Raw genomic sequence first — 27,994 nt, 5'->3', positions numbered from 1 at the left:
GCAGCAGTTTGTCTGGTACTTAAGCTGAGATATTTGTAAATGAGCTAGAAAAGAAGTTTAACAAAATCCTGACATCTACAAAAAAAGTGTCTATTACAGACGTTATGTAGACGACGTCACAGTAATGTACAAAGGTGACGATATTGAAATACGCGAGGTAGCAGAGAGAATTGGTGCGATGCATGAAAAAATTAAATTAGCAGTGGAACTGGAAGAAGAAGGAAGTATAAGTATTTTGGATCTTAGATTAAGTAAAAGCGATGGAAGGCATAAGGTTGGCATATTTAGGAAGACGACGGCCACTACCACCATTTTAAATGCGAAATCCTGTCACCCAAAGAGGCATAAATGGGCATACTTTAGAGCTATGATCAACAGGATGCTAAAACCGCTTCTCACCCGTAATGACGAGTTGGAAAAATTAAATGTGATTAGATAAGTAGCCAAAGCAAACGGATATAAGGATCGTAATGTCATGAAACTTTATAATAAACTAAAATCAAAAGTACGTGACGAGAAGGAGATAGTAGAATCAGAGGGCAAGAGGTTTGTGGCTGTGTCGTACAGTGTTCCATTTTTCGATAGAATTGCGCAGGCTTTCACAAAAACGAAAATAAAAATTGGATTTCAAACGCGGTCAGACAGGAGGGAATTTCAAGACTCGTTTTAGAGAGCATACTTATAACCAAAATAAGAGCGCTTTTGGTACAGATTTAGACAGAGAAAAACATACGGTAGGAAACACACAGTTGTTGTTGTTGTTGTTGTTGTTGTGGTGGTGTTCAGACCTGAGACTGGTCTGATGCAGCTCTCCACGCTACTCTATCCTGTGCAAGCTTATTCATCTTCCAGTACCTACTGCAACCTACATCCTTCTGAATCTGCTTAGTGTATTCATATCTTGGTCTCCCTCTACGATTTTTACCCTCCACGCTGCCCTCCAATACTAAATTGGTGATCCCTTGAAGCCCCAACACATGTCCCAACCGATCCCTTCATCTAGTCAAGTTGTGCCACAAACTTCTCTTCTCCCCAATCCTATTCAATACTTCCTCATTAGTTATGTGATCTACCCATGTAATCTTCATAGAGATACATAGAGAATAACATGAAAGTGTTGCATCTACATCTACATCTACATGATTACTCTGCAATTCACATTTAAGTGCTTGGCAGAGGGTTCATCGAACCACAATCATTCTCTTCCATTCCACTCCCGAACAGCGCACTGGAAAAACGAACACCTAAACCTTTCTGTTTGAGCTCTGATTTCTCTTATTTTATTTTGATGATCATTCCTACGTATGTAGGTTGGGCTCAACAAAATATTTTCACATTCGGAAGAGAAAGTTGGTGACTGAAATTTCGTAAGTAGATCTCGCCGCGACGAAAAACGTCTTTGCTTTAATGACTTCCATCCCAACTAGCGTATCATATCTGCCACACTCTCTCCCCTATTACGTGATAATACAAAACGAGCTCCCCTTTTTTGCACCGTTTCGATGTCCTCCGTCAATCCCGCCTGGTAAGGATCCCACACCGCGCAGCAATATTCTAACAGAGGACGAACGAGTGTAGTGTAAGCTGTCTCCTTAGTGGATTTGTTGCATTTTCTAAGTGTCCTGCCAATGAAACGCAACCTTTGGCTCGCCTTCCCCACAATATTATCTATGTGGTCTTTCCAACTGAAGTTGTTCGTGATTTTAACACCCAGGTACTTAGTTGAATTGACAGCCTTGAGAATTGTACTATTTATCGAGTAATCGAATTCCAACAGATTTCTTTAGGAACTCATGTGGATCACCTCACACTTTTCGTTATCTAGCGTCAACTACCACCTGCCACACCATATAGCAATCTTTTCTAAATCGCTTTGCAACTGATACTGGTCTTCGGATGACCTTACTAGACGGTAAATTACAGCATCATCTGCGAACAACCTAAGAGAACTGCTCAGATTGTCACCCAGGTCATTTATATAGATCAGGAACAGCAGAGGTCCAAGGCGCTTCCCTGGGGAACACCTGATATCACTTCAGTTTTACTCTATGATTTGCCGTCTATTACTACGAACTGCGACCTTCCTGACAGGAAATCACGAATCCAGTCGCACAACTGAGACGATACCCCATAGGCCCGCATCTTGATTAGAAGTCGCTTGTGAGGAACGGTGCCAAAAGCTTTCCGGAAATCCAGAAATACGGAATCAACCTGAGATCCCCTGTCGATAGCGGCCATTACTTCGTGCGAATAAAGAGCTAGCTACGTTACACAAGAACGATGTTTTCTGAAACCATGCTGATTACGTATCAATAGATGGTTCCCTTAGAGGTGATTCATAATGTTTGAATACAGTATATGCTCCAAAACCTTACTGCAAACCGACGTCAATGACATAGGTCTGTAGTTCGATGGATTACTCCTACTACCCTTCTTAAACATTGGTGCGACCTGCGCATTTTTCCAATCTGTAGGTACAGATCTATCGGTGAGCGAGCGGTTGTATATGATTGCTAAGTAGGGAGCTATTGTATCAGCGTAATCTGAAAGGAACCTAATCGGTATACAATCTGGACCTGAAGACTTGCCCGTATCAAGCGATTTGAGTTGCTTCGCAACCCCTAAGGTATCTACTTCTAAGAAACTCATGCTAGCAGCTGTTCGTGTTTAAAATTCTGGAATATTCCATTCGTCTTCCCTGGTGAAGGAACTTCGGAAAACTGCGTTCAATAACTCCGCTTTAGCGGCACAGTCGTCGGTAAAAGTACCATCGGCACTGCGCAGCGTAGGTATTGACTGCGTCTTGCCGCTTGTGTACTTTACATACGACCAGAATTTCTTCGGATTTTCTACCAAATTTCAAGACAATGTTTCGTTGTGGAACCTATTAAAGGCATCTCGCGTTGAAGTCCGTGCCAAATTTCGCGCGTCTGTAAATTTTTGGCAATCTTCGGGATTTCGCGTTCTTCTGAACTTCGCATGCTTTTTCCGTTGCCTCTGCAACAGCGTTCGGACCTGTTTTGTGTACCATGGGGGATCAGTTCCATCTCTTACCAATTTATGAGGTATGAATCTCTCAATTGTTGTTGCTACTATATCTCTGAATTTGAGCCACATGTCGTCTACATTTGCATAGTTAGTTCGGAAGGAATGGAGATTGTCTCTTGGGAAGGCTTCTAGTGACATTTTATCCGCTTTTTTAAATAAAATTATTTTGCGTTTGTTTCTGGTGGATTTGGAAGAAACGGTATTGAGCCTAGCTACAACGACCTTGTGATCACTAATCCCTGTATCAGTCATGATGCTGTCCATTAGCTCTGGATTGTTTGTGGCTAAGAGGTCAAGTGTGTTTTCGCAACCATTTACAATTCGCGTGGGTTCGTGGACTAACTGCTCGAAATAATTTTCGGAGAAAGCATTTAGGACAATCTCGGAAGATGTTTTCTGCCTACCACCGATTTTGAACAAGTATTTTTGCCAACATATCGAGGGAAGGTTGAAGCCCCCACCAACTATAGCCGTATGATTGGGGTATTTATTTGTTACGAGACTCAAATTTTCTCTGAACTGTTCAGCAACTATATCATCGGAGTCTGGGGGTCGGTAGAAGGAGCCAACTATTAACTTAGTTCGGCTGTTAAGTATAACCTCCACCCATACCAATTCGCACGGAGTATCTACTTCGACTTCACTACAAGATAAACCACTACTGACAGACACAAACACTCCACCACCAATTCTGCCTAATCTATCTTTCCTGAACACCGTCTGAGACTTCGTAAAAATTTCAGGCTTTAGCCAGCTTTCTGTACCTATAACGATTTCAGCTTCTGTGCTTTCTATTAGCGCTTGTAGCTCAGGGACTTTCCCAGCACAACTACAACAATTTGCAACTACAATTCCCACTGTTCCTTGATCCAAGCACGTCCTGTATTTGCCATCCACCCTTTGAGATTGCAGCCCACCCTGTACTTTCCCGAGGCCTTCTAACCTAAAAAACCGCCCAGTCCACGCCACACAACCTCCGCTGCCCGTGTAGCCGCCAGCTGAGTGTAGTGAACTCTTGACCTATTCAGCGGAACCCGAAACCCCACCACCCTATGGCGCAAGTCAAGGAATCTGCAGCCAACACGGTCGCAAAACCGTCTGAGCCTCTGATTCAGACCCTCCACCCGGCTCTGCACCAAAGGTCCGCAGTCGGTTCTGTCAACGATGCTGCAGATGGTGAGCTCTGCCTTCATCTCGTAAGCAAGACCGGCAGCCTTCACCAAATCAGATAGCCGCTGGAATCCAGAGAGAATTTCCTCAGATCCAAAGCGACACACGTCATTAGTGCCGACATTTTCCACCACCTGCAGCTGGCTGCACCCTGTGCTCTTCATGGCATCCGGAAGGACCCTTTCCAGATCAGGAATGACTCCACCCGGAATGCACACGGAGTGCACACTGGATTTCTTCCCCTCCTTAGCCGCCATATCCCTAAGGCGCCCCATTACGCGCCTAACATTGGAGCTCCCAACTACCAATAAGCCCACCTTCTGCGATTGCCCGGGCCTTGAAGGCTGAGAATGATCCTCTGAAACAGGGCAGGCAGCTGCATCTGGCTCAGCCGGAGACAGTACCTGAAACCTGTTTGTCAGACGCACCGGGGAGGCTTACTGATCAGCCTCCGGGGACGTCTTTGGCTGCCTGCCATGCCTTGGAACGACCTCCCAATCAACCACAGGCGAGGGCTCAGCCCCACTGCGGGCAGCAACCGGGGCAACCACAGCGGCAGACCGATCTGGGGACAGACGGGACGAGGTTGATATCCCCGTGATACCCAAGTCCGGCTCCCCACAGTGGTGCCCATTGGCAACAGCCTCAAGCTGTGCGACCGAAGTCAGCGCCGCTTGCAGCTGTGAGCGAAGGGATACCAACTCAACCCTCGTCCGAACACAGCAATCACAGTCGCTGTCCATTGTAATCGATGTTGAACGACAGTTACTGAAACACGAGTCCGTGCCTAGATAACGCAAGGGATACACGCAAACAATGTATGAACTAAGCTGTACAAATGAGTTACTGAACCTACTCGAGGAAATGGAGATTTATGTTCACATGAAACGGCAAACGGAATAACTGCTGAATGAACGGAATGAGTTTAGTCCAAATGCTTATTCTGATGTATTCAGAAACCTACTGCTTTGAGCAGCGTCGAGCCCCCAGCGGATTAGCGTGCAGTCGTGTGCGCCGGCCGTCGGCGACGACGAGACTCGGCCTTCCTCCCCAAATTCCGCCACAGGAAAACACGAACGTCGTACAGAAAAGCCACGACTTGCGGCCACTGAGACCACACTCCAGTTGTGTTATAGATTATCGCTTTTTTTAACTTTTAATTAATAATCATTGCTTCGTTAATTACCTTATAATTACGTTTACGGTGGTAATTGATCTGTGAGTTTGGAAAATTTTATATTATACACTCCTGGAAATTGAAATAAGAACACCGTGAATTCATTGTCCCAGGAAGGGGAAACTTTATTGACACATTCCTGGGGTCAGATACATCACATGATCACACTGACAGAACCACAGGCACATAGACACAGGCAACAGAGCATGCACAATGTCGGCACTAGTACAGTGTATATCCACCTTTCGCAGCAATGCAGGCTGCTATTCTCCCATGGAGACGATCGTAGAGATGCTGGATGTAGTCCTGTGGAACGGCTTGCCATGCCATTTCCACCTGGCGCCTCAGTTGGACCAGCGTTCGTGCTGGACGTGCAGACCGCGTGAGACGACGCTTCATCCAGTCCCAAACATGCTCAATGGGGGACAGATCCGGAGATCTCGCTTACACCTTCTAGAGCACGTTGGGTGGCACGGGATACATGCGGACGTGCATTGTCCTGTTGGAACAGCAAGTTCCCATGCCGGTCTAGGAATGGTAGAACGATGGCTTCGATGACGGTTTGGATGTACCGTGCACTATTCAGTGTCCCCTCGACGATCACCAGTGGTGTACGGCTAGTGTAGGAGATCGCTCCCCACACCATGATGCCGGGTGTTGGCCCTGTGTGCCTCGGTCGTATGCAGTCCTGATTGTGGCGCTCACCTGCACGGCGCCAAACACGCATACGACCATCATTGGCACCAAGGCAGAAGCGACTCTCATCGCTGAAGACGACACGTCTCCATTCGTCCCTCCATTCACGCCTGTCGCGACACCACTGGAGGTGGGCTGCACGATGTTGGGGCGTGAGCGGAAGACGGCCTAACGGTGTGCGGGACCGTAGCCCAGCTTCATGGAGACGGTTGCGAATGGTCCTCGCCGATACCCCAGGAGCAACAGTGTCCCTAATTTGCTGGGAAGTGGCGGTGCGGTCCCCTACGGCACTGCGTAGGATCCTACGGTCTTGGCGTGCATCCGTGCGTCGCTGCGGTCCGGTCCCAGGTCGACGGGCACGTGCACCTTCCGCCGACCACTGGCGACAACATCGATGTACTGTGGAGACCTCACGCCCCACGTGTTGAGCAATTCGGCGGTACGTCCACCCGGCCTCCCGCATGCCCACTATACGCCCTCGCTCAAAGTCCGTCAACTGCACATACGGTTCACGTCCACGCTGTCGCGGCATGCTACCAGTGTTAAAGACTGCGATGGAGCTCCGTATGCCACGGCAAACTGGCTGACACTGACGGCGGCGGTGCACAAATGCTGCGCAGCTAGCGCCATTCGACGGCCAACACCGCGGTTCCTGGCGTGTCCGCTGTGCCGTGCGTGTGATCATTGCTTGTACAGCCCTCTCGCAGTGTCCGGAGCAAGTATGGTGGGTCTGACACACCGGTGTCAATGTGTTCTTTTTTACATTTCCAGGAGTGTAGTTGTTTTTAATCTTATACTTTTTATACTTGTTTTATAAAATTGTATGTTTTATTTTTCCAGGCTAGGAGCTCCACATTATTAGTATTTGCACTTTTTATGTGGATTTTAAGTATGATCCAATTTCACGTATTGTATGTCAGTACACGTTTCATTGTCGAGCGCTCTTTTGGCATGTTGTTGTGTACATAGTTCCGCCTAGTCAGCGCGTACACAACTTTCCCACTAGAGCGCGCCCCGCTAAGCACAACAAAGCAGGCGCAGCGCTCGTCCGTCTCCGCACTACGAGATGGCGCTGTCTTAGAGACGGACCAAATTCTGCTTTCGTCGATCCGCGTATTAATATGTAACGCAGCCAATGAGATCGCTGCTAACGTAGAACCTTTTCTCCTCGCGGATCACACTCGCGCAGTGATACCTGATCGCGCGAGGTAGGCTATTATAACGAGTGTACAGACCTCCGATTAGTCAGTCTGCATCAGTCTGTATTAGTCTGCATTTGTTCGTACCAGTCTATAGTCAAGTTTCAGTCTGCGCCTAATAAGATTATCATGTTCCTGTACATAGCCATGGAGATAAATGAATAGACACTTTATCAAGTATCAGAGATATGCGAGAATAAGATTAACGTACCAAGACCAAAGGAACTTCATATTGTCAATTGTAAATAGCATCCAGAACCAAGTTATTTTTATACTTATTATTTTAATAAATGTGTGTGAAAATTAATCAAGATCTGTTTAAAGTTGGTCACCGTCAATCTGTTACTCTAAGCGTGCAAGTGGCATTTCTGTCGTCTGACCTAACGGCAGAAGATAAACACGCCACGATAAGACCACGCGACATATTGCTGACACTCGCCTACTTCGCTAGAGCGACAAGTCAAATAATCTGATGGTGACTGTACCGAAGGTCTTACAGTACGCACACCACACGTGTGAAGTAATATTAACTAATGACTACGCACACCACTTTTTAACCATTACATTTGTGATACTGGTTAATCGTGTACCCTAGCTATAGTGCCCTCTGCTGGCCTCAGTTTCCTTGTGTAAGTATCAGACGCATTCTGATCAGCAGCAGCACTTTATAAGTTCAAATTGGCTCTGAGCAATATGGGACTCGACTTCTGAGGTCATCAGTACCCTAGAACTTAGAACTACTTAAACCTAACTAACCTAAGTACAACACACACACACATGCCCGAGGCAGGATTCGAACCTGCGGCCGTAGCGGCCGCGCGGTTCCAGACTTTAGCGCCCAGAACCGCTCGGCCATTCCGGCCGCACTTTCACCTACCTACACGTTTAGTTTGATATTGAGAATACATCAAAATATTTTATGGTATGTATGGATGGTATACACGGCTGTTAATCAGGTAAACACTTTTTATCTTTCTTATGTAGCACCAGCACTTTTATACATTTAGCGTCAGCAATCCGAACTTAGTTGGTTACACCCAAGTTCGCGTGATCAAAACGAACCTGTAAAATTAAGTGCGAAAGATATGATCATGGGCTCATTTTCAAACTTTGCCTTCAATTGATAATCTTTCGCTGCTCCCAGAAGAACTTTTCTAAAACGATGAACGTGACTTCTACGGTCTTTTTAGCCTCTTCAAAAATTTTGCTTAGGAGTGCTAAACCCAATAAACAACACGTGGTTGCAGAAACACTACTTTTACCTGCAGCGATTGGTATAAGTATCGTCAATGTTCGGTAATTCATTTGCTCAACAGTATTTCTAACTCAAATAACAAACTGTGTAGAGGAATTTTAGACATTTATGATGATTTACTCTAGCAGTTAACTGATGAAACGCGTAAAAATTGTTTTGCACCTCAAGTGGAAGAAGTGACTGGTATTCATAAAGATGCTCATTCGATTGCTTGTGTTGGTTTCGTTGACGAGTTTAACATTCTGGAGGTATTGCTTTTCCGCGAGCCGATACTGGAAACAGCTACAGAGAAGAGCCTTTTTGCATCGTCAACACATTTTTCAATCAATGAACTTGGCTCATCCCTTCAGGAAGTGTTGCAACCAGTTACAGAAACTTTGTTGATTATTAAAGGATTATTAAAGTGCTATGTGACGAGACGGGTACTGAATACACTCAGCTGTTCTTTTTTAGTTCAAAATGGCTCTGAGCACTATGGGACTTAACATCTGTGGTCATGAGTCCGCTAGAACTTTGAACTACTTAAACCTAACTAACCTAAGGACATCACACACATCCATGCCCGAGGCAGGATTCGAACCTACGACCGTAGCGGTCACGCGGTTCCAGACTGAAGCGCTTGGAACCGCACGGCCACACTGGCCGGCGTTCTTTTTTAGTAACATTCGATTGCTTCAGGGGGAAAAATACTAAAATGAATGTTTGAACTGAGGAATGAGGTACTGTGTTTCTAAATGGATTAAGTCACTCTGGGGCAGACGTTTTTAGCAACGGAACTTTTGTGTTGAAGTGGCCTATCTCACTGACTCCAGTGTAATCAGGCAACTGAAAAATTAAAGACATCAATGAAGAAATTAGAGCTGTGGCAAAACCGAATCGAAAGAGGAATACTAGAAATGTTCCCAGCTCTAGTGTCGGTGGTCCCATGCTTCCAGTGGAAATAAAGGCGCTCCTTCTTCATCATTCTGCAACACTAACAGGTCACTTCAAAAAGCAATGCAACGAAGATTTTTATAACTTTATTTGGATTAAAAGTTCATTCAAGAATGCCCATGTAGCATCACGTCGAAATATGACAGAGCTAGAACAACTCTGATCTGGCTTGTGATGCTCCACAGAAGAGGAAATTTAATTAAGTGTCTTTGTTGGATTTTTTTGGATACATATTACCAAGGAATTCAAAACGCTAAGTCAAAATCCAATGAAAATTTCTTTTGCAAACAATATAATTGTGCTAGACTTATTTTTTCAACTTTGGCAGCTATGAAGTCCAACTACTGTTCAAAGCCAAATATAAACAAAACAATCTGAGCGACTGTTTCTGCTATTACCTCGAGACTTCAGAAACTTTCTTCTCAAAACTTAGCTCATTCATCGCATTGAATCTTGTAACTAAATTTTTAAGGTTCTTGACTCTTTGTTTACTGAGCTGTAAGTATTGTTAATTTCACAGTTATTGAATAAATGAAAGTGTGATAAAGGTGAACATGTTCCATATTTTCATTGTAATTCATACAGTTTTGGTTTCTGTTGTGTAAAATCCTCCTACATTGAATTTAGTAAAACAGAGAATAAGGCAAAAAAATATTAAAAAAATACTAGTTATATTAATGAAATAGGGTTGGGCACTGGTAGAATTTTCCTCTTGAAGTGGGGCCCCAGAGGAAAAAAGTTGGAGAACCAGTGCTCTACATCACCAACTGTTATCAGGCCAGTGTCATTCATACGAAGGAATTTTGGAATATGAACGTTATCAAACTCTCAGACAAGAAGTTACAAAATGTAAACGTAATTCACATCGAGAAGAGAGACAGCTACGTTTGATTGATGGTACCTTCGCAGATTCTCTATTTCTCATAATTCTGTCTTGTCCAAAGACTCAGTTGTTGTTATCGTTGTTTGGTTCACTCACACTGATTGCCCAAAACATTACGACCACCTATTTGTGCCACCAGATTATGCTCAGGTCGCACACCAAGCGTAATTTACCAGCGGATGGTTTGTGGATGCGGAGCTGGCGATCGATAGGGTCCCAGGTGCGCTTCATCGGATTCAGATGAGCCGAATATGATGAGCAAGACATCAGCGTGAGTTATCTATCGTGCTCCTCGAACTATCGCAGTACGATTCAGGCTTTGTGACACGCATAGTTATCGTGCTGGAAGATGCCATCGCTGTTGAGCAAGACATCAAGCACTAGGGGTTACAGCTGGTCCCTAATAATGTCCATGTGTTTCACAGATGCTATTGTGCCTTCGATTACTACCACAGGTCCCATGGAAGCAGAGGTCAATGTCCCTCATAACACAATACTTCTGCCACTGGCCTGCATCCGTGGCGCGCTGCATCTTTCGAGCAGCCGTTCACCTGGATGACGCCACTTCTGGACACAACCATCCATCTGGTTTAACAATAAACCGGAGTCATCTCACCAGACGACACGATTCCTTTGATGTACAGTCCAATCTCGATGATCCCGTGCCCACTGTAGTCATACCAGACGACGTTGTTGGGTCGACATGGGAACACATAGAGGCCCTCTTCTGCGGAACACCATATTCAACACTGTGTGCTGAACGGTGCGCTCCAAAACACTCGTTCCTGGGCCAGCACTGTGCTCTGCCGTCAGATCTGCCGCAGATCGCCGCCTATGCTGCTTTGTGTGTGACGTGGTGTGGACGTCGAACTTCTTGTAGCCTTCTCGGGGTTTTAGCATTCTTTAACCAATTTCCATGGATGCTCACGACAGCAGCACGCGAACATTTGACCAGCTTCGCCGTTTCCGAGATGCCCGCTCCCAGGCACTGGACCACAACAATCTGGCTTTTGTCAAAGTTGCTCAAGTCTGAGTATTTTCGTATTTGTGCCACTTATCGCCGCTAGAATGATTCCCCATTCGTCCCTGCTCCGCTCATATACTTCTCTCACAGCGTCACATGCCCTCAGTGCCACAAGGCAGCATACAGCCTCACGGTGGGCAGTGGTAATGAGTTTTGCCTCACCAGTGTATTATCATTATATTCTGGTGGGATATTGTGATATAATATAAGAAAAAACAACTTCGGAATTAACAATAAACATACACAATGTTAGAAAGCAATCTTCCTGAAACAGTCGGTCTCGACATGTGAAACAGTGAAATTGCTTCGCCTTTTTGTGAATGTGTAGATGGGAATGTCAGTACAACTAAAGCTGCCAGGCAGAGAGTCGTGTGAAGTTAGCACCCTTTTTTACAGAAATCTATATTTTTTTCAGAGTTCTTGATAGATATGAAATAGTTCTAGAGTTCTTTGTACAAAATTTCAATAGTTCTGCAGAATTTAGCAAAAAAACCAACAATACTCGAAAACATTTTCGTATCGAAAACATTCTTTGTCAATTTCCGCAAAATGTAAATAAGTACGACAGTTCTGAGCACAGTTCTGAATAGACCTCCAAGAGTTCTATCGAAAATCCCAGTAACATTTTTTTGTGCAGCTAATAGTTTACGAGATAATTGCAATTTAAGGAGAAAATATTTTCACTTACTGTGAAGTTGGCACCCTTTTTTTCAGAAATGTATATTTTTTTCAGAGTTCTTGACAGATATGCCATAGTTCTAGAGTTCTTTGTACAAAATTTCAATAGTTCTGCAGAATTTAGCGAAGAAAACGACAATATTCGAAAACATTTTCGTATCGAAAACATACATTGTCAATTTTCGCAAAAATTAAACTCGTACAACTGTTCTGAGGACAGTTCTGAACAGAACCCCAAGAGCTCTATCGAAAATCCCAATAACATTTTTCTTTGGCTATAATAGTTTATGAGATAAATTGATTTAATGTGGGACACACTTTCTCTACAGAAAATATAAATATATTCGTACAGCAGTTCTGATGACAGTTCTGGACACCACGTGAAGAGTTCTATCGAAAATCCTGGTAGTCTATTTTTGTGCAGGTAATAGTTTAAGAGGAAATTGCAACATAATTAAGAACTCTATAAGAGCTCCCACTGTGAAGCTGGCACCCTTTTTTACAGAAATCTATATTTTTTTCAGAGTTCTTGATAGATAAGCCATAGTTCTAGAGTTCTTTGTACAAAATTTCAATAGTTCTGCAGAATTTAGCGAAAAAAACAACAATACTCGAAAAAATTTTCGTATCGAAAACATTCTTTGTAAATTTCCGCAAAATGTAAATAAGTACGACAGTTCTGAGCACAGTTCTGAATAGAGCTCCAAGAGTTCTATCGAAAATCCCAGTAACTTTTTTTTGTGCAGCTAATAGTTTCCGAGATAATTGCAATTTAAGGAGAAAATTTTTTCACTTACTGTGAAGTTGGCACCCTTTTTTTCAAAAATGTATATCTTTTTCAGAGTTCTTGACAGATATGCCATAGTTCTAGAGTTCTTTGTACAAAATTTCAATAGTTCTGCAGAATTTAGCGAAAAAAAACAACAATACTCGAAAAAATTTTCGTATCGAAAACATTCTTTGTCAATTTCCGCAAAATGTACATAAGTACGACAGTTCTGAGCACAGTTCTGAATAGAGCTCCAAGAGTTCTATCGAACATCCCAGTAACATTTTTTTTGTGCAGCTAATAGTTTACGAGATAATTGCAATTTAAGGAGAAAATATTTTCACTTACTGTGAAGTTGGCACCCTTTTTTTCAGAAATGTATATTTTTTTCAGAGTTCTTGATAGATATGCCATAGTTCTAGAGTTCTTTGTACAAAATTTCAATAGTTCTGCAGAATTTGGCGAGGAAAACGATGTTCGAAAAAAATTTCGTATCGAAAAAATTCTTCGTCAATTTTCGCAAATTGTAAGTAAGTACAAGAGTTCTGAGCACAGTTCTGAACAGAACTTCAAGAGTTCTATCGAAAACCCAAGTAACACTTTTTTGTGCTGCTAATCGTTTACGAGATAATTGCAATTTAAGGAGAAAATCTTTTCACTTACTGTGAAGTTGGTACCCTTTTTTTCAGAAATGTATATTTTTTTCACAGTTCTTTACAGGTATGCCATAGTTTTAGAGTTATTTGTACAAAATTTCAATAGTTCTGCAGAATTTATCGAAGAAAACAACAATACTCGAAAACATTTTCGTATCGAAAACATTTTTTGTCAATTTTCGCAAAAATTAAATTTGTACAATAGTTCTGAGGACAGTTCTGGACACCACGTGAAGAGTTCTATCGAAAATCTTAGTAGAATTTTTTTGTGCAGGTAATAGTTTAAGAGGTAATTGCAACTTAAATAAGAACCCCATAAGAGCTTCTACTGTGAAGCTGGCACCCTTTTTTCAGAAATATATATTTTTTTCAGAGTTCTTGATAGATAAGTCATAGTTCTAGAGTTCTCTGTACAAAATTTCAATAGTTCTGCAGAATTTAGTGAAGAAAACAACAGTACTCGAGAAATTGTCGTATCGAAAATATTCTTTGTCAATTTTCGCAAAAAGTAAATTCGTGCAACAGTTCTGAACAGAACACCAATAGCTCTATCGAAAATTCTAATAATATCTTTTTGTGGCGATGATAGTTTATACGGTAACTGCTTTGATGTTAGACCCACTTTCTTCACAGAAAAAGTAAATTCGTTCAACAGTTTTGATTAACAGTTCTGGTTAACACCTCAAGACTTGTATCGATAGTCATAATAACATTTTTTGTGGTTATAATAGCTATAGTTTGTATGGTAATTGATTAATACTAGTAACATATTCTGTGCAGGTAATTGTTTACGTAGTAACTGCCTTTATTAAGGAATGCTTATGAGCATTTCCCGTGAAGTTTGAACCCCTTTTACGATAAATATACATTTTTTCATAGTTCTTGATATATATGTAATAGTTCTAGATTTCCCTGCTCAAAACACGAATAGTTCTGCAGAATTTCTGGAAGAAAACAATAACTCGGCAATAAATTTTGGTATGGTAAAAAATTATTTGTCAGTTTGGAAAAAATAAATTTGTGTATCAGTTCTGTTGGCAGTTCTGGATAGCACCGGAAGAGTTGCATTGAAAATGATAAGAACATTTTTGTGGCGATAATAGTTTATACGGTAATTGTTTTAATCTGATACTCACTTTCTCTACTATAGCAAAATTCGTAGAATAGTTCTGATGACAGTTTTGAATATCACCCACAGAGTTCTACCAAAAACTATAATAACATTATTTGTGACGATGACATATGAGATAATTAATGTGGGACTCACTTTTGTCATGTAAAAGTAATAAATTCGTACAAAAGGTCTGATGGCATTTCTTAATACGACCCTAAGAGTTCTACCGAAAACTGTAATAATATTTTTTGTGGGGATAACAGTTAATGAGATAATAGCATTTTCGAGAGACCCACTTGGTCTACATTATAATAAATTGGCACAACCCTTTTGCTGACAGCTCTGGATAGCACCGAAAGAGTTATTTTAAAAACCCTCATAACATTTTTATGGTGCCAGTAGATTATGAAATAGATTGTGTGTTCACTCTGCAGTGGGTGTGCGCCGATGTGAAACTTACTGGCAGATAAAAACTGTGTGCCGGACCGGGTCTCTAACCCCAGGCTATGACGAAGGAATATCGTCACAGTATCCTTTCGTCCAGGAGTGCTTCTTCTGCAATTTTCGTAGGACAACTTCTACGAAATTGGGAACGGTTGAGATGAAGTACTGCTGGAAGTACAGCTATGAGGACGATCGTAAATTCTCACTTTTATTTTGGAAAACCGAAAATCGAAAACCCGGATGTATATTCCACTAAATACAAAAAATCTAAATGTTCAGCACTATACAAATGCCAGTACACCTTCTTAAGACTGACTGTAGTAACTGTAGGTGGAAGCGTGGGATGTGCACGCTTAGATAATTCAAGGAGAGAAGGCTGGTCAGTGCAAAACAAACAGATGGCTGAGAGAGCGGATACATTCACACGCACCACTAACCAGATGGTGTCACACCTGTCGAGAAGCGCACCAGAGGTACAATGAGCTGTGGTGGAGTGCTGTTGGCGTGGTTACTATGCAACTTACTTGATGGGCATCAATACACCGTTTTATTAATGTAAAATACTTGAGAAACAATGTCATTCACACACTCCGAGTTCCTTATCACTCAGTACTAGACTAAATTGCCGGCCTAGTGATAAGCAGCCTATGTATCTCACCGACTACACATCTTCGTGTTATAAGAAAAAAAGAGAAAAATACAAAATATGAATCCGGATAAACCGGGAATCCGGATTACTGAGGACCAAATAAACGAGGTTCTTATTTACAAATTTCTAACTTCTTATTAACTTTAATACTGTATCCCCTCAACATAACACATCTATCAGTCATGTATTGAATTAGGATTTAGACATACTAATTAGTTCGCTTGTACAATATATTCAGTAAATATACTTACATTTCTATACATTGTAAAGACTTTTAACTCTCGCTGTAGTGTAACTCATCAAACTTCCACACTTCCTTTCTAACTAGAGCAAATGATTGCAACAATATTAACGACAGCAATTTCAAATTTATTCGTTACACACAGCACATGTTTTTATGTATCCTAGTGTCTGGTGATGTTGCCACATAACTTTCATCCATGAGGGTCCTGGGCATATTTTTAGCTGTTAGTGGGTCCTGGATGTCATGAGAGCTCAAAACAATTACTGTTTTACGTAATAAAATTCATCTGGCTCTTCCTGATTCTAAAAATATACACTTCATGTACAGTACCTCGCAATTCTCGTGTTTAAATGTCATTTTGTTTAATTTGGCGTGTCGCGCCGTATTAGCCGAGCGGTCTAAGGCGCTGCAGTCATGTACTGAGCGGCTGGTCCTGACGGAGATTCGAGTCCTCCCTCGGGCATGGGTGTGTGTTTTTGTCCTTAGGATAATTTAGGTTAAGTAGTGTGTAAGCTTAGGGACTGATGACCTTAGCAGTTAAGTCCCATAAGATTTCACACAATTTTGAACATTTAATTTGGGCAGTTTCCGTAGAACCTCGTTTATGTAATACCTTTGAAGAACCTGTCGACTGTCGTATGTGCAGGAAAAATGTTTACATGGCATAAAACAAAATCAGAATGCGTTTCAACAGTTGCAATACGTTTTAATGGTGGAGTAAAAATGGTTCAAATGGCTCTGAGCACTATGGCACTTAACTTCTGACGTCATCAGTCCACTATAACTTAGAACTACTTAAACCTAACTAACCTAAGGACATCACACTCATCCATGCCCGAGGCAGGAATCGAACCTGCGACCGGAGCGGTCGCGCGGTTCCAGACTGTAGCGCCTAGAACCGCTCGGCCACTCCGGCCAGCCTGATGGAGTAAAGATTAAAAACAACGAGCAGAACAGGCATCAAAACTAGGAACAACACGAAAATTGTGCTGGTATGGGCGGACAGGCAACATGTTACATAAACTGAAAAAGCTGCTAAAAGCATGAAAAAGGAGGCCAGAATAACAAAGAAAAGAAGCAAAACTAAAGAAAACGAAAAGGACATGAAAGGTATCAACAAGATTATGGAGCAGGAATGGTTTGCAATGACGTCATTGAGAAGAAAATGACATACAAATCTTTAGTTTCAATTTTCTGCAATCAACGTGTTTGCATACAGAGATACTGTTACCGGTATCTCATCCACTATTAAAGCTACATAAACAAAGCTATGGATGAATAATAATATAGTGCTTGCCTACACACTGAACCACATTATTCAAGAATGGATTAAATATTTTAAGCTGCAGTATGTCATATTATGTTCTTAAATTATTAGGAGAAAAATTTTTCTCTTAAAATACATTGTTCTTAAAATAATCAAAACATGAAACTGAAAAATATTACTGGTTTGCTGTTTCAACAAGATAATAATTCAAAGAACAAAATTTGTTTTTTATCTTTTATTTGGAATAGCGTGTAAGTACATTGAACCTAAAATAACAATTACATGTAATTCTGTAGGTAAGAAAAACATCAATATTCACTCCACAATGTATTCCACAGATTTACAATGTATTTCACCTAGAGCTCACAATAAATTTCAAAGTACCAGGAAAAACTACAGGCCGTGATATACAGGTCCCCTTAACAGCTCTTCTTCAGGATACACTAAAACCCAGAAGGAAATACATATGTAGGGAATTTAGTAATAAATAAGCATAGAATTTATGAGGTGTGAAACAACTATGAAAAATAAGTACAAAAAATATATAAGTGACATTTAGGGCATAAAATGCTCTTATTCTAGTAACTAAAACAGGGGGTTCCAGAAACAAAGATACGAAGAACTAACATAAGAGCTGTATTTGTAATATTTAGATATCAACTTTTAGCAATTGCTTACCTTATAAAGCAAAGTTCCTATGTAGGAACTACTTGTTTCGTCTCGTCGGTCTTGTAGCTGCCATTTGAAAATTTTCCTGTCTTGACATACATGAACAGGTGTGGAGAAATTATCGTTTCTTTTGAAACTCTCTGTACTTCTTTATACAGGTCATGGTACTGCTTCCAGTAGGTTCCATCGAAGACATATGCCGTGTAGTGTTTGATGGAGCTATTATAATGAATGGCACCAACGAGAGTGTACTCTTGATTGTCGACTACGATTTCTTTCGTGATCGTTTGCAACACACATTTCTTCCTTTGATTCGGTGGAAACTGATCTTCAGTTAGTGGACAAGTTGTTATACTAGTATCCATCATCAAGTAGCATCCGAATTTCTTTTCTTCGACTGCTTCTCCTTTACATTTCTTGCATTTTATAATAGTCTTTAGACCTCCGTCTGTTGCATCTACAGCCTCTTGCATGAAATTATAACCAAGTCTGAAGAGCACATACGTATCAACGGAAATATAATGTAGTTTCACATAGCGTGAATTTAGGCACGTCAGACACGATATCTTTTTGTTGCAAATCGGGTTATCTTTTAATATTGTCTCGTATAATTCCCCAACATTCGACTCTGCATTCAGAGACAATATTTTTCGAGAGATTACTCCTTTTTTTAGGAACGGTATCACATATAAAATATCAAATCTCTGCTTAAAATGCTGGGAGTTTATAATTTTTTTGTCCAACACATCCAAAGCCAGATCCAAAAATGGATGGCTCACCATTTGAATGGTACTTTTGAAATCATCACTGAGTGATACTGCTTGCATGAATAAGGTTATCAAAGAATCGAAACCGCACGTTCCCTTCAAGTTGTAGGTAGCAGATTTGAATTTGCTTGAGGACCCATTTGGGAAAAGTGGCAAATTAATGTCTATGAATTTCTTAGTCGAATTCCAGTTTGGGCAATCATCTAAGTAGTTTTTCTTGCTCTTAGTTTGCATGCTCGATGTGACAATGATTTCGTTTTGAAGCTTTTTCAGCATTGCACTCTCCTCCATTTTATTGTTACAGGTCTCGCGATTTTCTTCCGTTTTCGAACCACAGGACGAAATTTCATTGACATCCCTGGTGAAGCATGATTCTCGATAGTCTTTTGTGGAATGACATCTCTCTTTAGAGTCCAAATTCGGCAGTAAATTATTATCTGAAGAGCGCTGAAAACACACACTCTCACTATTGATTGAGAGACAGTTGTTCTCCGCATTCATAACAAGTGCGCTCGAAGTAGGAGAAAATCTGTGTTCAAAATTATTAAAAATTTTGTTTAACTCTGTCTTATTGGCATCATCGAGTTGGGTCTCTTAAGGTATTGTTCAGTGTGCTCTCAGAATTATCAAGGATATGATTGCTTTTGGGGTTTGTTATCTTCAGCTTCTTATTTTTTCCTCTCCAGTTTTCTTCTTCATGGTAAGGCAACGATGCTTCAGTTGGTTTGTGCTTCACAGCTTGCTTTGAATCTTGTTTTTCCATCATAAGTGGCGCTAACAGTTTTGTTTCCTCACGCATCCACTTCAAATGTTGAAAAATGAATTTGTCTACTCGTAAAGGCAGCTTGTCAAAGCCCAGTGTCTTTAATTTTGAAAATTTTCCTTCAGTCGCTGCTGACGAACGAATAGATAAAGGAACATGGAAAGAAGGATACATCACAGCTGTCCACAGTGGTATATAGTACATCAAATCTTTCAGCATCTCTGCAGCATTAGGAATGTTGTATGGATTCACATCAAATAGATTGTCATCCTTAGTCTGATTCGCGATGACTTCAGCTTCATTGTAGATACGTTTTGCCCTATCAATCCACGCGTTTGCAGTAGATTCCTTAGAGTTCAAAACTGATTCCAAAAGACAGTCATCATTGTTTTCAACATCATCAGTTTTCTTGTCATCATCTTTCTTTTCGTCAATATATGAATGACGTGGACCACCTCTGATAATGTTATCAAGGTGGCGCTGATGTTCCATTGATGCATATTCTTGACCGCACTCATCAATACCAAGATGTTCACTTAACGCAACAACCAAAAGTGAGCGCAAAGCACTTTCAATATCACGAAAATCTGTCATCATGTAAATATGGGCCAAAACTCGAAGATAAAGTTGTTTGACTTGTGATTTAACTCTCGAGAAGCATTTCCACCTCGAAATCATGACCATAAAATGGTTTAAATCTACTCTCAAACAACACGAGGGTAGAATTACTCTTTCATGCAAAACAATATGACTATAACACCTATTCAAATAATCTGTTAAGTCCGAGCAATTGGCTATTGCTCTAGAAATGGCAACCAACAAAGCCTTACCAAAATCAGTTACCATGATTTTTGGTCTGGGAGCTCCAGATCTGATGATTTCCATAAAGAAAAATGACAAGAATGATGCGTCATGCCTAGAGGATATCATCTGATAAGTTGGGCAACTGATTGATGATCGATTGACGATATTTGGATCTTTACTAGTGACGTTTACTTCGCGGATGCACATGTACTGATACAGGTATATGTACTTTGACTTAATTTCCACACAGTCAGCCCTGTTTGACAGATCCCCAAATCGTGAAATAACTCGAAATGCAACGCTACCTGTAGCATCTACTGAATCGTATACACTGCTATTGACTTGATGACAATATTTTTGCAACTGACTTTGATCTTTCAGCCAATATATACAGAAGAATGGGTCCAATCCGATTGCGTGAATTTCGTCCCGATGGGTTGTATGTTTTGCAATTTGCAGGTTTTCAACAGGCTTACTGGTTGTTATACCAAAACGTTTGTCCCTTTCCTCTCTTTAGCCTTTCTCAAGACATCAGCATTTGGTAAATTTGGAGGAATCATGTCTCCAAAAGACATATTTTTCGCTTCATAATTTCGCCAAAGAGCTGCAGGCATCCTGTTATCAACCAATTTAGCAGCTACCTGTTGTCTTCTCGTGCCCTGAAGTTGTCTTCTTTTAAGGTGAATACTATCGTCTGAAAAGTTTGAAAGTCTGCAGTTTATAATAATATCGTTGTCCTTTTTTGGCTTCTTCAGAGCAATCCCTTCGAAAGTGGCTCCGCATTCTGTGCATCTTCCTTTGATCTTCAAGAAATACTTTGAACTTGAACTTTCACATACATTCGCGTATTTGAAAGAAAAGGCACATGGAATTTTGTGATGTTCATAAATTTTATGAGCCATCAAATCGGTCCATTTCCCTATTTCCAGTCTTGAAGGCCTTCCAAGTTTCCTCTCTGTTGGTTTTATGGTAGACCATTTTTCTGCTGACAGTAGTAAGTCGAATTGCTTTGTCATGTCCTTGTTGCACGAAGAACCAAAATCATTCCACGACTCATCTTTGCTGTCGTCGTCTTTTTCTTCAACGAAACATTCCAGCCTGAAAGTGTTTCTAACAAAAGCAAGCAGATCGTGACGATCTTCTTTAATTGTTGTGTAAATATGTTTTGAAGACATTTTCGAGCCGATGTCGGCCATGGCATCGGACAGTTTTTGGACGGAGTGAATTGAATGCCTCTATCATCGATTACTTTAAATTCCTCCATGCTGAGAAGACGTTTCAATTCTGGTAGATTGTACATTTTTATGGGTGTTCTGGTTCATAAATATCACTTACACAACAGCACCGACTGCACAACGGGCAACGACTGCACAAGAGCTCTGACTGAACGAGCATAACGATTATTCCATGAGAGTGAGCAGTATTGTTACATTTAGTCATTAGGGGCAAATCAAGGAGCGAAATGCAGCGCTGGCGGACGGCTTCACACGACGCGGCGCGCGCCACCCAAAAAGTGCAGCTGTTGTTGTCATTAGACTTGATGCTACCGTGAGAAGCTTTGATGCTACCTCTATTGTAACTACTACACTGACGTCATTTGCCGATTGTTTAAAAGACGCAGTTCACGTGTTCATTGTTTCCAGATGTAGTGCCACGACTTTTGCATTGTTGCTGTGCTTTGTTTATTATTTTTTGGTCTTGAGAGGTCTCAGGGACATATCATAGTTTTCATTATTCTTCCATCGGGCGCAGCTGTTCAGATTGACACGTGTCGAAATTTTCTGTATATTACTTTTCAACAATTTGCAGTATTGGCGCTGCTTCGTTAACAGCTTCCCTTCACCGTATGCTTTTCATTGTTGTGTGTTGTGAAATACGAAAGGGCGCAGTGGATAAAAACGAGCAATTACTTGTCAACAATTGGCAGCACTGGCGCCTTCTCGTTATAGCTTCCTTTCTCGGTATACCTTTCATTGTTGTATGATTCAGTATCGACGCTAATGCTCTCTTGATGAGATATGAGCCGATTGCTCGCTTTTATCCACTGTGCCCTTTCGTATTTCATTTTAGCGATTAATTTATTTGTTTATCAACGTAGTAAGTAGTACAAAGCTAATCCAGAATGTAAACTGCACTTAAATTCTGTTTGAACTGTTTAACCGTCAGTGTCCGCTGTCTGAACGTCAAATATCAGATTAATACACTGTGCCTGGTTGCGTTATTTTATAGGAATTTTATTATTTTAAGTGGGAAGTACTAGATAATGTTGAAGAAACCCAATGCATATTGTTCGAAGAGCATAATATTATTCGAAATTTACCTGTACCAATAGGTGAAGCCAAAACAGCCTTTGTGATGCTGTAACTACCTCATAGATAAGGATATTTGTCTATTGTAGTTTTGTATTCCAATCAGAATTTTCAGAGCATCAAAGCCTCATTTCAGCATGATAGAGGGGTAAAATCAATAGGTGATATTGAATTGAAAGCCTTCATCAGTCTCTTGTTTTTAATTGTTGTTAACAAAAGTAACAGATAAAGCCTGGAAGATCTGTGTGGAACTGATGGTGATGGCACTGAAAAATTTTACCTCGCAAATGAACATAAAACGTTTCAAATTTATTCTGGAGAGCCATAGATTTTACAGTCGCGCTATTCGTGATGAAAGGAGACAATTAGACAAGCTAACAGCTATTCGGGAAATATTTACTGTGTTTGTACGCAACTACCACAAATCTTACACCCTTGGAGAAAATGTTACAGTAGACAAGAAGCTGGAAAGATTCTGTGGAAGGTACAGTTTTCGGGAATATGTATCAATCAAAACAAACGAGTATGGATTCTTAAGTATTTCACCTGTACAATTTGGAAATATACTCTGTGTTGCAACCAGAAGGATTTACCAACTGAGCAATAAACATTTTGATGTTGTTCTGTGACTGCGTAAACCTATATATCAGTCAGGTCGAGATGTGAAAGCGGACAACTGGTTTACTAGTACTGGAATGATAATAGAGCTATGAAGGGAAAATTTTTCTTTTGTTGGCATGATGAAGAAAAACAAGCGTGGAGATTTCTCTAGAGTTTGCTATCAGTAAAAGAAGGGCTGCCCACATTTCCTTTTTTGGCTTCCACAAGACTGAACTCTAGTTTCCTACGTACCTAAAAAGGGGAAGTGAGTGATCCAGGCATCACGTTTGTATGAATATAATTCGATAGATGCTGACATTGTAGATAAACGGAAGCCATCCACCGTAAATTTTACAATAGCGTTAAGTGTGGTATTTTCACAACGGATCAGCTGAATGCTTTGTACAACGCTGCAAGAAAAGTGCGCCGCTGGTCAATGGTTATATTTTTGTAATGATCAGTACAGTTGGAATGTATGCACAAGTGATTTATTGTGGCAACAGTAAGAATTGTATCAGAAGGAAAGGGTTCCTGAATCAGCTATGATATACAATGTTGTTTTCTTCGCTAAATTCTGCAGAACTATTGAAATTTTGTACAGAGAACTCTAGAACTATGACTTATCTATCAAGAACTCTGAAAAAAATACATATTTCTGAAAAAAAAGGGTGCCAGCTTCACAGTAGGAGCTATTATGGGATTCTTAATTAAGTTGCAATTACCTCTTAAACTATTACCTGTACAAAAAAATTCTACTAAGATTTTCGATAGAACTCTTCACGTGGTGTCCAGAACTGTCCTCAGAACTGTTGTACAAGTTTAATTTTTGCGAAAATTGACAAAAAATGTTTTCGATACGAAAATTTTTTCGAGTATTGTTGTTTTCTTCGATAAATTCTGCGGAACTATTGAAATTTTGTACAAATAACTCTAGAACTATGGCATATCTATCAAGAACTCTGAAAAAAATATACATTTCTGAAAAAAAGGGTGCCAACTTCACAGTAAATGAAAAGATTTTCTCCTTAAATTGCAATTATCTCGGAAACTATTAGCTGCACAAAAAAATGTTACTTGGATTTTCGAAAGAACTCTTGGAGCTCTGTTCAGAACTGTGCTCAGAACTCTTGTACTTATTTACATTTTGCGGAAATTGTCAGAGAATTTTTTCGATACGAAAATTTTTTCGAGTAATGTTGTTTTTTTCGCTAAATTCTGCAGAACTATTGAAATTTTGTACAAAGAACTCTAGAACTATGGCTTATCTATCAAGAACTCCGAAAAAAATATAGATTTCTGTAAAAAAGGGTGCCAGCTTCACAGTGGGAGCTCTTATAGAGTTCTTAATTACGTTGCAATTTCCTCTTAAACTATTACCTGCACAAAAAAAGACTACCAGGATTTTCGATAGAACTCTTCACGTGGTGTCCAGAACTGTCATCAGAACTGCTGTACGAATATATTTATACTTTCTGTAGAGAAAGTGTGTCCCACATTAAATCAATTTATCTCATAAACTATTATAGCCATAGAAAAATATTATTGGGATTTTCGATAGAGCTCTTGGGGTTCTGTTCAGAACTGTCCTCAGAACTGTTGTACGAGTTTAATTTTTGCGAAAATTGACAATGTATGTTTTCGATACGAAAATGTTTTCGAATATTGTCGTTTTCTTCGCTAAATTCTGCAGAACTATTGAAATTTTGTACAAAGAACTCTAGAACTATGGCATATCTGTCAAGAACTCTGAAAAAAATATACATTTCTGAAAAAAAGGGTGCCAACTTCACAGTAAGTGAAAAGATTTTCTCCTTAAATTGCAATTATCTCGTAAACTATTAGCTGCACAAAAAAATGTTACTGGGATTTTCGATAGAACTCTTGGAGCTCTATTCAGAACTGTGCTCAGAACTGTCGTACTTATTTACATTTTGCGGAAATTGACAAAGAATGTTTTCGATACGAAAATTTTTTCGAGTATTGTTGTTTTTTTCGCTAAATTCTGCAGAACTATTAAAATTTTGTACAAAGAACTCTAGAACTATGGCATATCTGTCAAGAACTCTGAAAAAAATATACATTTCTGAAAAAAAGGGTGCCAACTTCACAGTAAGTGAAAAGATTTTCTCCTTAAATTGCAATTATCTCGTAAACTATTAGCTGCACAAAAAAAAGTTACTGGGATTTTCGATAGAACTCTTGGAGCTCTATTCAGAACTGTGCTCAGAACTGTCGTGCTTATTTACATTTTGCGGAAATTGACAAAGAATATTTTCGATACGAAAATTTTTTCGAGTAATGTTGTTTTTTTCGCTAAATTCTGCAGAACTATTGAAATTTTGTACAAAGAACTCTAGAACTATGGCTTATCTATCAAGAACTCTGAAAAAATATAGATTTCTGTAAAAAAGGGTGCCAGCTTCACAGTGGGAGCTCTTATAGAGTTCTTAATTATGTTGCAATTTCCTCTTAAACTATTACCTGCACAAAAAAAGACTACCAGGATTTTCGATAGAACTCTTCACGTGGTGTCCAGAACTGTCATCTGAACTGCTGTACGAATATATTTATATTTTCTGTAGAGAAAGTGTGTCCCACATTAAATCAATTTATCTCATAAACTATTATAGCCATAGAAAAATATTATTGGGATTTTCGATAGAGCTCTTGGGGTTCTGTTCAGAACTGTCCTCAGAACTGTTGTACGAGTTTAATTTTTGCGAAAATTGACAATGTATGTTTTCGATACGAAAATGTTTTCGAATATTGTCGTTTTCTTCGCTAAATTCTGCAGAACTATTGAAATTTTGTACAAAGAACTCTAGAACTATGGCATATCTGTCAAGAACTCTGAAAAAAATATACATTTCTGAAAAAAAGGGTGCCAACTTCACAGTAAGTGAAAATATTTTCTCCTTAAATTGCAATTATCTCGTAAACTATTAGCTGCACAAAAAAATGTTACTGGGATTTTCGATAGAACTCTTGGAGCTCTATTCAGAACTGTGCTCAGAACTGTCGTACTTATTTACATTTTGCGGAAATTGACAAAGAATGTTTTCGATACGAAAATTTTTTCGAGTATTGTTGTTTTTTTCGCTAAATTCTGCAGAACTATTAAAATTTTGTACAAAGAACTCTAGAACTATGGCATATCTGTCAAGAACTCTGAAAAAAATATACATTTCTGAAAAAAAGGGTGCCAACTTCACAGTAAGTGAAAAGATTTTCTCCTTAAATTGCAATTATCTCGTAAACTATTAGCTGCACAAAAAAAAGTTACTGGGATTTTCGATAGAACTCTTGGAGCTCTATTCAGAACTGTGCTCAGAACTGTCGTGCTTATTTACATTTTGCGGAAATTGACAAAGAATATTTTCGATACGAAAATTTTTTCGAGTAATGTTGTTTTTTTCGCTAAATTCTGCAGAACTATTGAAATTTTGTACAAAGAACTCTAGAACTATGGCTTATCTATCAAGAACTCTGAAAAAAATATAGATTTCTGTAAAAAAGGGTGCCAGCTTCACAGTGGGAGCTCTTATAGAGTTCTTAATTATGTTGCAATTTCCTCTTAAACTATTACCTGCACAAAAAAAGACTACCAGGATTTTCGATAGAACTCTTCACGTGGTGTCCAGAACTGTCATCTGAACTGCTGTACGAATATATTTATATTTTCTGTAGAGAAAGTGTGTCCCACATTAAATCAATTTATCTCATAAACTATTATAGCCATAGAAAAATATTATTGGGATTTTCGATAGAGCTCTTGGGGTTCTGTTCAGAACTGTCCTCAGAACTGTTGTACGAGTTTAATTTTTGCGAAAATTGACAATGTATGTTTTCGATACGAAAATGTTTTCGAATATTGTCGTTTTCTTCGCTAAATTCTGCAGAACTACTGAAATTTTGTACAAAGAACTCTAGAACTATGGCATATCTGTCAAGAACTCTGAAAAAAGTATACATTTCTGAAAAAAAGGGTGCCAACTTCACAGTAAGTGAAAATATTTTCTCCTTAAATTGCAATTATCTCGTAAACTATTAGCTGCACAAAAAAATGTTACTGGGATTTTCGATAGAACTCTTGGAGCTCTATTCAGAACTGTGCTCAGAACTGTCGTACTTATTTACATTTTGCGGAAATTGACAAAGAATGTTTTCGATACGAAAATGTTTTCGAGTAATGTTGTTTCTTTTGCTAAATTCTGCAGAACTATTGAAATTTTGTACAAAGAACTCTAGAACTATTTCATATCTATCAAGAACTCTGAAAAAAATATAGATTTCTGAAAAAAAGGGTGCCAACTTCACACGACTCAGGCAGAGAGACGACGACGTATGTAACTGGTCAGAGTGTGGACTCACCTCCAGCCCCATGTTGTCGTACTGGCTCTGCAGCTCTGGGCCCACCACTTCCAGCAGCTGTCGCCGTTCCTCCGCGAAATCTGTAACCGAAGTGCGTGGAATTACTGAAGATGAGAAATGTGTTAGTAAACAAATCAGGTATGAAACGCAAAATGCGAAGATTAGTTCTTTTTGGCGACACAGCTGACCTTATCTGTGCAAAGTCTTGCAAACAACAGATTGGAGTGAAGAAGTAGATTACCTCTTTCTGCATCTACGAAAGGTGTTCAAAGCTGCAGTATACCTTCGGCTACAGATTAAGTGCTGAAAATGTATTCCGTTTCGTAGTCATCAGTACTAAAGTACCCTTATTCCGCAATAGCTTTAGTTTTAAGTTTAAGAAAGATCGAAGATGCCAGATTGAATTTTCACTCTGCAGGAAAGTATGCACTTACGTAGGGCTTGCTGGCAGATTGCAACTGTGTGCCGGACCGAGACTCGACCTCAGGACCGTTTGCGGGTAAGT

At 40.0% G+C, this 27,994-nt stretch overlaps 1 protein-coding gene across 1 annotated transcript in view; it reads right to left on the bottom strand.

Annotated features, from left to right (window-relative positions):
- LOC126204367 (NACHT and WD repeat domain-containing protein 2-like) overlaps positions 1-27,994 on the bottom strand; it is a 1,117,837-nt gene that overhangs the window by 757,934 nt on the left and 331,909 nt on the right. The window contains exon 3 of the mRNA XM_049938741.1: positions 27,490-27,569. Within this exon, the coding sequence (XP_049794698.1) occupies positions 27,490-27,569 (80 nt within the window). The remainder of the gene's footprint in view (positions 1-27,489; positions 27,570-27,994) is intronic.

This window comes from Schistocerca nitens, chromosome 9, assembly GCF_023898315.1.
Source record: "Schistocerca nitens isolate TAMUIC-IGC-003100 chromosome 9, iqSchNite1.1, whole genome shotgun sequence".
Lineage (NCBI taxonomy): Eukaryota > Metazoa > Arthropoda > Insecta > Orthoptera > Acrididae > Schistocerca > Schistocerca nitens.
Note: the sequence above shows the minus strand (reverse complement) of the source record. Positions and strands in the feature narration are given on the sequence as shown.